The sequence below is a fragment of the Herpailurus yagouaroundi genome, unplaced genomic scaffold (genome assembly GCF_014898765.1).
Source record: "Herpailurus yagouaroundi ecotype Mexico unplaced genomic scaffold, PumYag 192, whole genome shotgun sequence".
Taxonomy (NCBI): domain Eukaryota; kingdom Metazoa; phylum Chordata; class Mammalia; order Carnivora; family Felidae; genus Herpailurus; species Herpailurus yagouaroundi.
In genome coordinates this window covers 9,143,411-9,158,272 of record NW_024412423.1, presented here as the reverse complement: position 1 = coordinate 9,158,272, position 14,862 = coordinate 9,143,411, and the positions used below count along the sequence as shown (strand labels likewise).

The following is a 14,862-nucleotide window of genomic DNA, read 5'->3' as shown; positions in this document are numbered from 1 at the left end:
CCTGCTTGGGATTCTCTCTCTCCCTCTCTGCCCCTCCCCTAGTCGCATGTGCTCTCCCTCAAAATAAACAATAAATAAATGAGAGTGATAGACACTTGAAATTTGTTTAAAGCACGTGTGGAAAATACCAAGATAATTTATTACAATGGACATGAGTTGTGGAAAAGTAGAAACTGAGGGAGGTCATAAGAATATAAGATTTCTGACAATGTCAGAACATTATATTGGATACTTTACATTAAAGTTACCATTAACAATATGAATGACAGCTGACTGATAATGAATTATTGTCATAAAATTAGAGTAATGGTCTATAGTCATAATAGGTTTAGAATTTCTGATACCTAACTATATTACTAATACTTAAGCAGTATTCTTAAAACTGACACAACTAAACTTTTGGTTTTTGTCACAATTTAATGTTAAATTTTACTTTTAACTTCTTGAAATAGATGTTAACCCAGAGAATCACAGAAACTTTGAGTGATAAGAGAATTCACAGAAACCATATATTGGCCACTTTAAATTTACCTTAAAGGGATCTCTAGCTGAGGGATTAATTACCTTTTTTTAACACTGCATTCACTGAAACGAGATTTTAATGCTCCACTTAAACTTTTTAAAATGTAGATTTCTAAATATATTCCTGTCTCTTCCTCCTATGCAAAATAAAGATGTAAATAGGCTCCCTAAGTACTGATTTCATACTATTGCCATTAGGATACAATAATTAATACCAGATGTACCATTTTATTGTTCACTATTATTCAGAGGTTTTTAATCATGATGACGTTCTGGAATCACATGGGTAATTTTAAAATCTTAAAATCTACTGATGTTTGGGCCCACTAGGAGGAGATTCTGATTTAATTGGTCCAGGATGGGGCTCAGGGAGTAAAACTTCCCGGGTGATTATGATGTCTAGTCAGCACTGACATCCACACTGGCATATCCGGCCAAGCAAATGAGTATCCTGAGATCTAAAATATTCCTCAGCACAGTGGTGCTCTAGTTTCTATACCATAAAATGCTAAGAATTTTTAGAACATATATTCTCAGATTTCTTCATCTCTCCATCTGGAAAAGAAAGACAGGTTCTCTTGGGTACAATCAGTACCACTCTTTTATAGGGACCCTGCACTCTTTCAGACTTGCAACCCACCCCTAGGCCAAAAAGGGGAAAAAAAAGGAACTCATGCCAACAAAGTCAATTGCCTATGCTCATAGAAACCTTGCCCCCATCACCACCCATTTCCAAGATCCAAGGTCAGATGAAAATTCTGTTTTCCACAGCACAATCCCCCCAGAACCTACAAGTGCCACCACCTTCATAGGGGTTTGCTACCTCTCCTCCTTCTTTAAGAAGCTTTTTTCTGGCGTGCCTGGGTGGCTCAGTTGGTTAAGTGTCTCACTCTTGATTTCAGCTCAGGTCGTGATCTCATGGTTCGTGAGTTCCAGACCCACAATGGGCTCTGTGCTGACAGTGTGGAGCCTGCTTGAGATTCTCTTCCCCCTCCCTTGCCTCTCTCTGCCCCTCCACCTGCCCACTTGCTGTCTCTGTCTCTCTCAAAATAAGTAAATAAACTTAATTTTTTTTCAAAGGACCTTTTTTCCCTAGGAATTTTAGAGAGGACTGTAAGAGCTTGTGTTCTTATAACACTGTGTTTAAATTTTGATAGAAAAAAATTAATTCTTTGCTTAGATAAACTTTGATGCATTGTTAGTATCTAATTCATTATTTTAAAAAAAAAGTTCTAGGACATCTTGAGGTAGTCTCTAAGTGGAATATTAAAAAATAAACAAACACCCAAGCTCAGGGATACAGAGAACAGATGGGTGGCTGCTAGAGGCAGGGGCTGTGGAGAAAGAGGTGAAGGGGGTCAAAAGGTAAAATAAATAAATAAACAAGTAAATAAATAAATAAATAAATAATTTTTAAATAAAGAAAAAGAAAGAAAGAAGTGAAGGAAGGAAGGAAAAAGGAAGGAAGGAAGGAAGGAAGGAAGGAAGGAAGGAAGGAAGGAAGGAAAAGAAAAGGGAAAGGAAAGGAAGAAAAGAAAAGGAAAGGAAAGAAAAGAAAAAGGAGGGAAGGAAGGATTCAGTTACTGTCCATGTCCTAGAGAGGCTCACCTCTAGTAGAGGAAACAGCCATCTAAAAACTAATTGTTACTATAACATGGTAACCATAACAGTATAATTAAAAAAAACACACACACACACAAAAAAAACCTCTGAGGGAATACAGAATATTTTGAAAGAGAAGAAGACAGTTTTTAAGACACCTTGAGGTAATATATACTTTCAAATCCAACCCCATTGCCCTGTTTTCTAAAAGAGGAGTGTACTATCAGCTGCTTTTTATATCAGCCCATGCGTCATAAGAAATCCAGAGTATCTGCCCTCATTTCTTGGATTAGGAAACTTATTACGACTAACCGTTATAAATGTAAGCTAAGTAAATGTCACACTTCAAAACTATCAATGAGAAAACTCACAACTGAACCAAATACATAAAAAGAGTCTTTTCAGATATCTCTGCCATTTGCCCAAACATTATAAGGAATAACATATTAAATAAAAGCCATAGAAAAACCTATGAGAAAATAGAAAATAACCAATAAAACACTCTAACCTTGTTCATTCTATGGATTCAGTCCACAGACACACATCGAGATGGCTGCTGTGTCTTTATCAAAGCAATTTTATCACGCTCTATAGAAAGAATATTGCACACTCTTACTCACATGATAGGTACTCTCCCGGAAATAAAACATAAGGATTTGTTTCACTAGTTTTAGGAAACACATTTGGTGTGTTTCCTAAACACAGCAAAAAAGGACTATTTGAATGTTCTCAACGGGAAGAAGACTCATGTAACTTTGCATATTGATTCCAGTAAGTGGAGACAGGTTTAGGGTAGTGTAATGAAAATGTCCCAGACACAATTTCAGTTGCAAATTGTTACTTACCTCTTTTGTCTCTGAATCTGGCACTGTGGTCCTTGCCAAAATGCGGGGAGCACTCATTCCTGTTCCCATTATGTCATCCTAGTGACTTGGACAGAGCTTGGCGTGAGATTGATCTTTCTTTTGAATTTTTTTAAATCTTTATTTATTTTTGAAAGACAGAGAGACAGAGCGTGAGCAGGGGAGGGGTAGAGAAAGAGGGAGACACAGAATCTGAACCAGGCTCCAGGCTCTGAGCTGTCAGCACAGAGCCCACCTGGGGCTGAAAGTCACGAACCACACATTCATGATCTGAATCAAAGTTGGATGCTCAACTGGCTGAGCCACCCGGGCGCCCCAGGGTGAGACGGATCTTAAGCACACGCAATAGAAAGACTAAATATAAAACTGAAAGTCTTAATCTCATGGGAACATTTATAGGCAGAATTGTCTCTTTGAAATCCTTCTTATCAGCTGTATACATCTGGAGAGGAAAAAGTGGCTTTTCCCCATGTTGTTAGTCAAAGTAGAGTATATCTTCAAATTAAAAAAAAATAAAAATGTGAAATACGAGTGGTGCATTATAATAACCTTGGTTTAAATGGTCCAAAATACAACTAAACTTTCACATGTTAAGTGTGTAACCATTTTCTTCCATTGTATTCAGGTTAATCTTTAAGTATAAGATTTCAATTGCTCTTCCTTTCAGTTTCCTTTTCACTTCCTTTCCTTCCTTTCGCCTAGCACTTTCTGCATATGTGACAGTACCTTACATTGTTAGCTCAAATTTTCTAGCTTATTTCTTCTTCTCCGCCCAGATTCTGATTCTCACACACTGATATGCAGCAATCTTTCTTCTCCTAGGGACCGTTTGTCTTAAGTGAATAGGAATACATTTTACATCAAAGAAACTTACATTTCTGCACATGCATTTGCATGAGTTTAATTGTCCTAGTAGGAGGTCAATTTTCTAACCTAGTAAGTGATGGGTCTATAAGTCTCTTCTAATTTAATACTGTATGTTTTGTTTCCCAGTGAAAGTAAATGTCCCTTTACATAATTTTGTGAAGAGAAGACAAACAGTAATTTGCATTTATTTAATTACTAGTTTATTACTAATTTAATTACTATGTTTTCCACATACATCTTTATGTTTTCTGTTTTTAAAATTTTTACCTATGTTGTAACTATTTTACCACTGTGGTGTTTTTACATTCTTAAAAAATGTTTTACTTCATTGATTGGTTGACTGATTGATTAGGAAAGGATTTGAATAAATGGTGGGGATCTGCACAGCAAGATTTACAAAACCACAACAGGAAGGAGAAGTTATTTCAGGCCCGCGGCACATGTCCAAGAGAAGGTGCAGTAATGGAAGTAATTCAGGTCAGGGGGTCAGTGACTGAGACCATGTGGCCGGAACAGTCTTACCAGTGTTGGGCTCCCTAGATGGGGAGGTTGTAAAAGCAGCCTTGGGAGGGTTTTTGCTAGAACTGCCAGACCCAGTTAAGAATTTTAAATAGATTGACCTGAGCCTTCGAAATTTCTGGACTGAGCTGAAATGATGAAAGAAAAATTTCTTTGTTGGATATCTGCAGAATCAAGTGGAAATTCAGGCAAGAGGTCAAGTGACCAGGAAGGTAGCAAACGAAACATTGAAAATGAGCTAAAAGCCTCTCTGAGTAGTGTCACTGGGAATAAATTACAAAAACAAAAGACAGTTGGGAAAAAATCCAAATTACTTGGGTAAAAGGCACCAGGGAGAGGCAGAAATTAAATACAGCTGCAAATTGGATTTTTGATGATCAGATTAGAATTTCATGGAGGAGCTATTTTTTTTTTTAAGTTGGGCACGAAGCCCAACACTGGGTTCGAACTCAAGTCCCTGAGATCAAGACCTGAACTGAGATCAAGAGTCCAACACTTAATGGACCTCCACGTACCCCTGGAGGAGCTATTTTTAATATTAATTCTCTGTAATAATTAAATCCACTTAGAAATCTATTAAAAAATCAGAATGTCAGTAGTGTATCTCAAATAGCAAGGAAAATACAGTCGTCAATTGGTACAATTGTGAAGTTTTAAAAAGGAGGTAAAGTAAATCCAAATATCTTGTTTTTGTCTTGAAGTGTTGGAATTGGTAGAAAAAGTTCTGGATGATAACTCTGAACTGTTATTAGCCATATTTATTTATTTATTTATTTATACTTAATCCATAAATTAGTATGATCAAAAATTTTAGTCCTTAGTCCTTGTGAAAGATACCTCACTGAAACATGTAATCAAATACATGACAGACTTTGCTTAAGGCAAAACGATGGTTAATGCTTTGTCAGATTTTAATAATATCATTGATAAATGATGTTTTTAATCACAAACATAGACATTTTCTTTTTAAACAAAAGCCTGATGACTTAATCTCTTATTCAAACAAACACTTTTCGAAGATTTATAAAGGCCTAATGGTATTAGACTTTAATTAGTTTGACAAATTAAATTCTAAATGAATTTATTCATGTACTATTAAATATTATCATAAAAAATTAAAACTAAGGGGGCGCCTGGGTGGCGCAGTCGGTTAAGCGTCCGACTTCAGCCAGGTCACGATCTCGCGGTCCGTGAGTTCGAGCCCCGCGTTGGGCTCTGGGCTGATGGCTCAGAGCCTGGAGCCTGTTTTCGATTCTGTGTCTCCCTCTCTCTCTGCCCCTCCCCCATTCATGCTCTGTCTCTCTCTGTCCCAAAAATAAATAAACGTTGAAAAAAAAAAAATTAAAACTAAGTTACACGTGTCAAAACAGTTTAATGAGCTGTGCTTTCTGTTGTCACCTAGGATTTCTCTCATGTGCCTTTTCTGACTTACTAATTCATAAAATTAGCTAATTTATAAATTAATAAAATTTAATAAACCAAAAATGAGACTTCTACATATGAACTGGAAAGTTCTAAGAAAATCATAAGTTTACTTGATCGTATAAGTATAAAAACATCCAAGTAAAACAATTACTTTATAAGTGACATGAATAAAATACCATTTGCGTGAATTTAGGCAAATACAAATCAATCCACCAGATTAACAAGGAGCAGGGCAATTTGACAAGAAACATGGCAAAATCATAGCAATGATTGGCATTTGTTTGAAGTTTGAGGTTCGTAAGGTACTTCACATTCATTAAATGATTGGGGCCTTATGACAATATGTTGGAAGGTGGTATACTTTAAGGAGAAACAGAAAAATGTTAGCGAATTGGGTAGCAGTGGGGGATGGTTAAGTACGTCAAGGTGACTATAGTAGAACTAAGATGTGTGAATGGGGCAGTGTGGGCAACAAGTACAGATCTAAGACTTTGCAAGGTAAGAGACAAAATTAAGCAAGGGAAATGCAGATCATCTCTAATGTTGTGACCACAAGAGAGACATGAATTGAAAAGAAATTGGAGTTGGAACCAATAAATGACATCTGGAAAGAATGAGGTGGAATGCATTGGTGATCCTGCCTATTCGGTAGCTCTGCAGACTTGTTGAATCCTGAAGTTGCCTGTTCATGTGGCTTTGTCTGATTTCCCTTCCAGCCTTTCTGCCTACCAAAGAACTTCTGTGTATGGTCCTGATGCCTTAGAAGTTCATTTAGGGTTTGTGCAGAAATTGCAACATCCTCCTGTTGATATTACTGTCCTCGCCCCTGACATGTAAAAATAAAGAGGGTTGGGTGATCCCAGAATATACAACAGGGGAGGATAGTGATTCAAGAGCCTTATTAGGTAGAAAAGAGGGGCATTTTTATCTTCATTTTAAAGCAAGCCCTAGACTTGGTTTAGCAATTTGACCAGGAATACGTGGGAGTTGGAAAAATTGAGACTCAAATCCAAGCATTCTGTTTTCAAATTTACATTTTTATCATAACACACTGCTGCCTAAGTGAATATTATAAACATACGCCATAATTTATATCATCAATGACCTAAATTTCTATAGTGGAGTTTCATACTTCTTTGGACTATTCTGGATAAATAAGTGTCTTCAAATTAGGTTTATCTATTCTTCTAAAGATAATTATTCATATAGTCACCTAACGTCCTATAAAAGGATCTGTAGAGATTTGACTACTGAAAATTTATTTATTTTTATTTATTTTAATGTTTATTTATTTTTGAGACAGTGCCACCGGGGTAGGGGCAGAGAGAGAGAGGGAGACGGAGGATCCCAAGTGGGCTCCGTGCTGACAGCGGTGAGCCTGCTGTAGGGTTCTAATGCACTAACAGTGAGATCATGACCTAAGCCAAAGTCTGATGGACAACTAACTGAGCCACCCAGGCACCCTGACTACTGAAAATTTAGTACGCGATTCTAAAATGCTGAACTATCACATGTAGGTTGGTGAGTATCCTCAGAAAGAATGTAAATATGGTAGCTAAAGGCTGTAATACAACTTATCCCTCATCTTAGTAAATGCTGTCAATTCCCTCCACTAAGTTTTTAGCAGGGCTGCTGTTAAGTCCATTTCTTTCCTCTCTTTGTTTAAAATAAGATGTCATCCTAATTTATGATGAGATTAAATGAATATCAAGTAATATGAAAAGGAAAGGATGGGAAGGGGTCTATAATAGTCTATAATATACTCGAATTACACACACACCAAAAAAATTACCCCTTTAGGAACAGTGGTAGGTACGACTTGTACTCGTGGATGTGCAGATCTCCTTTCCTTGCTTGGGCATATGGGGACTACAGTGACTAGCTTTGGCCAGTGACATATACAGAGGCTGAGATGAGTGCACAAGTTAAGTAGCTCCATCCTCTGTTGTGGTGGTCCTGGAAGTGGACACTTGACCAGATGGTGTCCCTACAAAACCTGTAGAGCCCGGACTGCTGAATGGCTGCCTGGAGAGCCTCCTGGACTTAAGATGAACTTTGAGTGAACAAGAAATAACTCAGATCCTCCTGAGATATTATGGTTGTTTGCTACCACACTTAGACTATCTTGACTTATAAAGAGAGACTGTTCTCCTCTCATGGTATGTCTTTTGACAGCTTCAGACAAGTTCCAGTGAAATAGGGACCTTCAGCTGCACAGGTCACCTGTGCACAATGCAGGGGCTAGGCTTTAGGTGGTCTTGCAATTCTGGCTTGGCCACTTCTTGGCTCTATAATCTTGGGCAGCCTGATGCTGGAGCCATAGTTTCCTCATTTGTAAAATGTAGATAATGATAGTGTCTAATACATTGGGTTGCTATGAGGGAAAATGGTGTTACAAGGGGAAAATACAACATACAAAACATGTAGAAGAATGTTTGGCATACAGGAAGTCCTTGATGAGGGTTAGATATCACATGTTTTGTCAATATCAACCCAAACCTACTCCAGGGCACTCCACTGTTTTATTTAGTTGGTCCAAATTTCCCTTTGGTGGTTGGGAGAATTGATAACTACATTATCAAACAATGGAAAATCACATCTATAGTCTAGTAGCAAAAGGATGAAAAGTTTTTAGTAAAGAGAGCTCTAATGCACTCGTTCTTTAGTGGTTCCATGGAATGGATCAGTTGCTATTTTTAGTGCACGGGTCAATGTCAAATAGATGAAATTTACAAATGAAATACAGGTAATGGAAGTGACATGTTCATGGTCAAAAGGCATTCATACTAAGAAATCAAAACTTCTTAGGGAAAGAAACCAAAATAATAGACAGTCTTTGAACTTAGGGGAAAAAAAAACCCTGAAAGGTGAGGCTGCTGATATAATACACGAGAAAATGAGGCTGGCATTATTCAGCAGCTCATTCATTTTAGACGGTTGCTAAATTGCCTGAAATCCCTTTTATATTCTGCAAAGATCAAACATATTAAGAATGTCAAAATAGCATTAGGTAACCCCTTCCAAGCATCAAAATAGCTGCTCAGAATAAAGGAAAGATTTGCAAAGTTCAGGGCAATGAAGAACATAATTAAATGGTGATGTGATGGGGGAGAAATTATGGGGAGTCAAGCTGGCATAAAATGCCAGCTCAGTCACTGACTAAGGGGTTGATTTTGGCAAAATACTGAAACTGAGGTCCTGGATTTCTTCACTTGTAAAATCAGAGTAATATCATCTATCTTACACATTCCTATGAGAACTTAGAGAAACTCTAATGTATGTAAAGTTTGAGAAAACAGTTAATAATATTAGCTTACCTATCCTTGATTAAGAAGTCAGAATTATAAGCAATATTTGGGAGAGGGTTATTGGCAGAGCGTCTTTATGTTCCACTTTAGTTTTTTCCTCAAAAAGACCAGAAGGATAAATCCAAGGGCTTCCAACATAATGACACCCTACATAATTGCTGCCCCACGAGACGTGCCTACCTCCAGTTTCATGTTCACCACCACTGTGTGCCCTCATGGAAGTAACCCATCTGTCATTATTTCAGAATCAGGCAACTTGAACGATTCTAAAACTCCAAAATGTTTGGTCTGAAAACTTAAATCGACCTAAAAAGCAAACTGACCTGGAAAATGTCGTGTGATTTGGTGACAGCATCTAGTAACTGTAAGATTCTGTGCATTTTATCTAATTATGAGATGCAAGCTTTTCACAGAGCTTTATTGCTCATAAATCATTCCCTCACTTAGAAATCATCAGTATGTACCAAAGTACATCGCACTGCAATCTGCTACAAATTCAAGGGCAGCAAAATGTGCTACCAATAGAGAATCAGGGGAAAGAAACTGAATCAGGACAACTGCTAGACTTGACATTGCATTACTGCGTATTTTCCATGGAAAAAAGTTTGGTCAAGGAAGGCACCAATTCGTGACTTGATTACATCATTCCCAGTGCAATTAAACATGGACTACTCAAGCTTTTCTTCATGGAGCATCCAAAAATTAGATTTTGTAGAATTTATTAATATTAATAAATATTAATTCTAATTTGCTATAATTAGAATCTGTAGATAAAAGGTTTTGCATAGACAGTATATAGCCGCTGCTCCTGGTAATGCCAAAAGCAAGCAACTACTGATCTGTCCAAAGAAAGTCAAATAATACCATGCCTTAGACCTTTATTCATTAAATAATTAGATGCAGGCAAAATTCAAATGCAAGACTTTTTAGGTTAATTAAACCACTTCAGTTAATACCAGGCTCATTTTCCTTTTTTCTAGAATAATGTTAAGCTAATGAGGGAAGGTAGGAATATAATAACAAACTGGAAGAGTGGCACATTTCTCTTTTGGCATGCCCTGTATTTTTGAGCAGATATTTTAAATTTAGCTTAAGCATGACCTAAAAAAAAACAATCAGTTTTATCTCCTTTTATAACTGCTGTAACTACGTAGAGACGGAAGGGAACTCTGGTCAATTTTTTACGTTCTCTTTGCCTTTCTCAGATAAGATACAATAACCTCCTAAGTCCAAATTGGGATAATCGTTGTTTAAACTAGCAAGACAAACCCTTGCCTAGGCCAATTTAATTAAAAGACAGTACTTTCAAAAACATTTTTTTTTAATGTTTATTTATTTCTGAGAGAGACAGAGACAGAGTGCCAGCAGGGGACGGGCAGAGTGAGAGGGAGACACAGAATCCGAAGCAGGCACCAACCTCTTTCAGCACAGAGCCCAATGCGGGGCTAGAACTCATGAACCATGAGATCATGACCTGAGGCAAATTCGGAAGCTTAACAGACTGAGCTACCCAGGCGCCCCTAGATGCTACTTTAAAAACAAACAAACAAACAAACAAACAAAAACATATGTTTCACTCTGAATGAGTGTTGCCATAAGCAGCAATCCCCTCACACCTTTTGTAGGAACATCCCCTTCAAAAGAGGACAGAGGCTAACTTGGGGGTATATACTGCTCAGGGAAATGAAAGGCTCCGAATGCACACTGGGAAAAAGAACTGTCCTGAGGGGTATGAAATAGGAATTTTTGCTTTGGAATCTCCAGGAAAAGCAACTATTTGCCCTGTTTTATGATGATTTAATGGATGATGGGCAGAATTTAAGTTTGGAAAGCAATGTTTTCTGATGATAGAAATGGCATTGCCACTTATGACACTTTAATTAGAAGTTTCCAGGCAAATATTACGATGCCCTATGTTCATTGCTTTTCATGTTTTAGAAGTTTACATATATTTAAAGACCTAAGTTCCAGGGAATGTTTCAAAATTACCAGTTGGGAAAAAATACATTGGCCCAATATACTCCATACCTTTTTTTAAAAAAATGTTTATTTTTGAGAGAGAGAGAGAGTGAGCATAAGTTGGGGAGGAGCAGGGAGAGAGGGAGACACAGAATACGAATCAGGCTCCAGGCTCCAAGCTGTCAGCACAGCATCACCCAAGGCTCGAACACATGAACCAAGAGATCATGACCTCAGCTGAAGTCAGACACTTAACCGACTGAGCCACCCAGGCACCCCCAATATATTCCATACCTTAATGAAAAAAAATGAAATAACATATGGAAATAAACTCAAAAGAAAGTCCCAACACTCATATGATCTAACATTAATGCTGATTATATAATAAAGTGTAATAAGAGAAGAAGGTCAATACCTCTTATCTTTTTTAGGTTGGGATTTAATTCAGCTTTCCAGGCCAAAATTTACTTGTAAAGGTGTTGAACAAAAGCAGGTATTGTCGTTTTGGCATATGTCACCAATCACACTTAAAAAGATGATTTCTCCTGGGGTATCTTTGGTCTATACTTGGAAGAAGAGATGTGAATTTGAACCTCACTGGTTGTATCTAAGCATCTGGCTCAATGTCCTTACTGGATCAGCATGAATTATTCAGCTTATTCAATCTGCTTTATTGCAATGGAGTTATCTACTCTGTGCATGATTTGTGGCTGCTAAGAAGCTCTACATTGAGATCCATATTGGCTCCCAGACATTGACAGGTGTCAGTGTTTTGAACTAAAAGCTAATTATTAGGTCACACATAACTGGCTGTGGAAGGAAGATGGGCTGAAGGGAGAAAGCTGCATGTATTCAAAGACTGCTTATAACACTACATGGTCTAACAATGGATACACATTGGAAAGAGAGTAATTATTAAAACTTAGAAAGATGATGAAATCTTGGATTTATTCATATCAAGCCTCAATGAATGCATGAAAATGTTAAGAATATAATATTTTGGTATTTGGTGAGTCAATTCTTTATTTACTTGGGTCACATTTATTAAATATACTTATCAAACAATGAATAAATTTTAGATGATGGCCTGTCTTTATAATTGGTCTTATGTGCTGTAACTTTCTAGAAAAAAAAAAAAAAAAAAAAACAACACTGGATTTATTCTGCTTGCATTATCTTCATTGCCAACACACACAGGAAAGAAAATCATGCTGAGTAAATTTGCAACATGACATCCTCTATTTTTTTACTCATGAAATTGTTCCTTCAAAAAGTAATGCCTATTTTTTTCTGTTACTCTGCCTAAGGTGTGCTATCATCTTTTAAAAGGAAGTTGTGAAAAACAGGATTCCAAATTACCATAATACGGCTTGAAAACGGCAACAAAGAAATATGACTATCTCCCTGTAGCAACAAAAAATTAAAGTTTTGAGATCAAAAGCCAGATAGTCTAAAAGATTAAAGCATCCTTTATTAAGCTGCGCAATAAAAGAATTTCGACCAAAGATGAATCCTTCTACTCTTGCCACGTCATGGACAACTTTTGTTCAGGTATGCACCTGTTTTCATAATTCTAGGACAGATAAGCTCATTTCTAGTTCACAAAATATCCGATCAGTCCACATCACAGTAGTTGGGAAGTTAACGTGGTCCATGGATGGGTAAGTGACATAAACTGGCAAGTTAGACTTAAGAGAGGGTTTTTGTAAGATGTTAGGAAGGAAGAATTTCTTCTCTTCCTCCTAAAATATGACAAAGACCCCTTACATATTTCAACTCTGAGGGGAAACAGCGTTAAGGCTGATACTAAAAACATCATATTCCAGAAGCGTCTTTATTTTCCGCTGTAGTTCTGATAAATAGGGATTTCCTTGGAAGGCAGAGAGCTTGCTGATGCAGGAGGCAAACCATCCCACTGCTTCAACATTCTGGTTTATGGTATGTCCTGGAGGAATGCTCAGTGTGAGGAGAGCCTTAAAGGGCTTGGCCATGTACTGGGTCAACGGGACACTCCATATACGGTCTTGGGGGGACCACAATACATCCTATGAAAATGCGTGAAGTACTATTTATGACCTATGATAGTGGACTTGGAAAATTCTGGCATATGCTCACTGTAATCTTCTCCACACTCTGTCAGAATAGCTACCCATTTCAGTGAAATGAGTAGGGATGAAATGAACCACTGCTGCATTTTAATTCTGAGGAACATCTGATTTTGCCATTATGTACTGTTGTTTATTGACACATGACATTTCCACAGACAAAATCTTTCATTACATAGCTTGAACATATAATTGTATAGTATAGAAAATAAACTTTTTGGTATTGTTCTCAGCATTTAATAATGTAAAACTAGTGACAAACATCTTTAGAAAAAAAATAACAAAATAGTCCTTCAGTATTAAAATTTCTTCCTAAAAAGCATCGGGTCGAAGTTGGGGGGGGGGTGATATGTTATTAATGCATAGATGAGTTAGGCATGAATAAAATGAATCTAATTCCATCTCTTATACTAAACCAAACTATTTGAAGCCTGCAGATCACTGTTTATCACAGGTCAGTTACACACACACACACACACACACACACATACACACACACATAGCATATTCAGCCTTTTCATGGTTCTGTGGTTTCTGGTGATGCAACTTTTTAAATAACATAAACCTGGGATAGAAACAACACACAGCATACTTACCAGGTGGTTTTTTTATGCCACTTTGCTGAATGCAGAATTAATATATTTGGGCTTTTTATTGCTTGAGTAGAAAGTGCTCCTTACTTATTATTTTATGTTTATAATATAGAAATTAAAAAAAAAAGCACAAAAAGTTTTTGAAATGGCATACATCACACTGTGGTAGTGGTTGATTTCCTCAAGATCGTCTTCTGTGGTTTTGGTGCAGTGGAAGGAGGCACAGTTGCAGGTCTGAGAGGGGGGAAGCTGTGACTGTGGCTTATTCCCAGTCCCCCATTCTCTAGGGGGAAAGGAGGGAGGTGGGGTGGAGGAGGAAGCGGGGGGCCTGGGTGAGGAAGCTTTCCCAGTGGGTGGACAGGTTCGCTGTGTAAGTGGACCTCCCTGTTTTTTATGTTATACCGGGGGTCGCAGTCCGGACAGTAGCCATGGTACTGCACTTTCTCATTAAACCGAACTCGTTCCCGAGGTCCTGCCTGGAGACATCTGTCTTTTTCAGGTCTGTGCATCAGAGGCTGTGCTGGAGCCTTGTCCAAGGTACCGGGGGGGATGCAGCAGACATCTCCGTTGGGAATTTTGTTCGGCGGCCCTGGCAAGCCTCCGTTTCGCAGAAGGGTTCCATTGGTCTTTAGAGGATTGACGGCTGGCACCACTCTTTGGGGGTCGTCACACTTCACAGGTGTCAACCGTGGGGGAGGCGGCGGAGGGTTTGGCTTTCTCAGGACGGTGAGGATAGCAGAGGGGTGTGCGGGGGGTTTAATGAGAGGGGCATTGGCCTGCACTTTGATCTTCTCTATGCTCGAGGCCGTCGTGCCGCTGGAGCTACTATTCAGGGTGTCCGTCTTGGAGCTGTCGGTCATCTCATCCTCCAGCTGTAGGTCAGAGGTCAGGGTATCAATCTGGTCAACCACCTGGTGGAAAGGACAAGGTAACTGTGGTGAAGAATGACCCGAAGCAAAACATCCTAGAAACGATGTCTCCCTGTCTAGCTGTAATCGGCTATGTGAGTCTTAATGAATACTGGATTGTGGATTCCACTGTTGCTCAATGTTACCATTAAAGAAATTTATAGAATGGTTACCATAGGAGCGTCGACTGT

At 38.2% G+C, this 14,862-nt stretch overlaps 1 protein-coding gene across 5 annotated transcripts in view; it reads right to left on the bottom strand.

Annotated features, from left to right (window-relative positions):
• Positions 1-14,862, bottom strand: part of PRR16 (proline rich 16) — a 313,708-nt gene that overhangs the window by 95,441 nt on the left and 203,405 nt on the right. For 4 of the 5 annotated variants that reach the window (XM_040444310.1, XM_040444309.1, XM_040444311.1 and 1 more), the window contains one exon: positions 12,512-14,674. In XM_040444310.1, the coding sequence (XP_040300244.1) occupies positions 13,919-14,674 (756 nt within the window). In that variant the 3' untranslated portion in view covers positions 12,512-13,918. Of the gene's footprint in view, positions 1-12,511; positions 14,675-14,862 lie in introns of those variants that run through there. The other variant, XR_005781270.1, reaches the window with a different exon arrangement.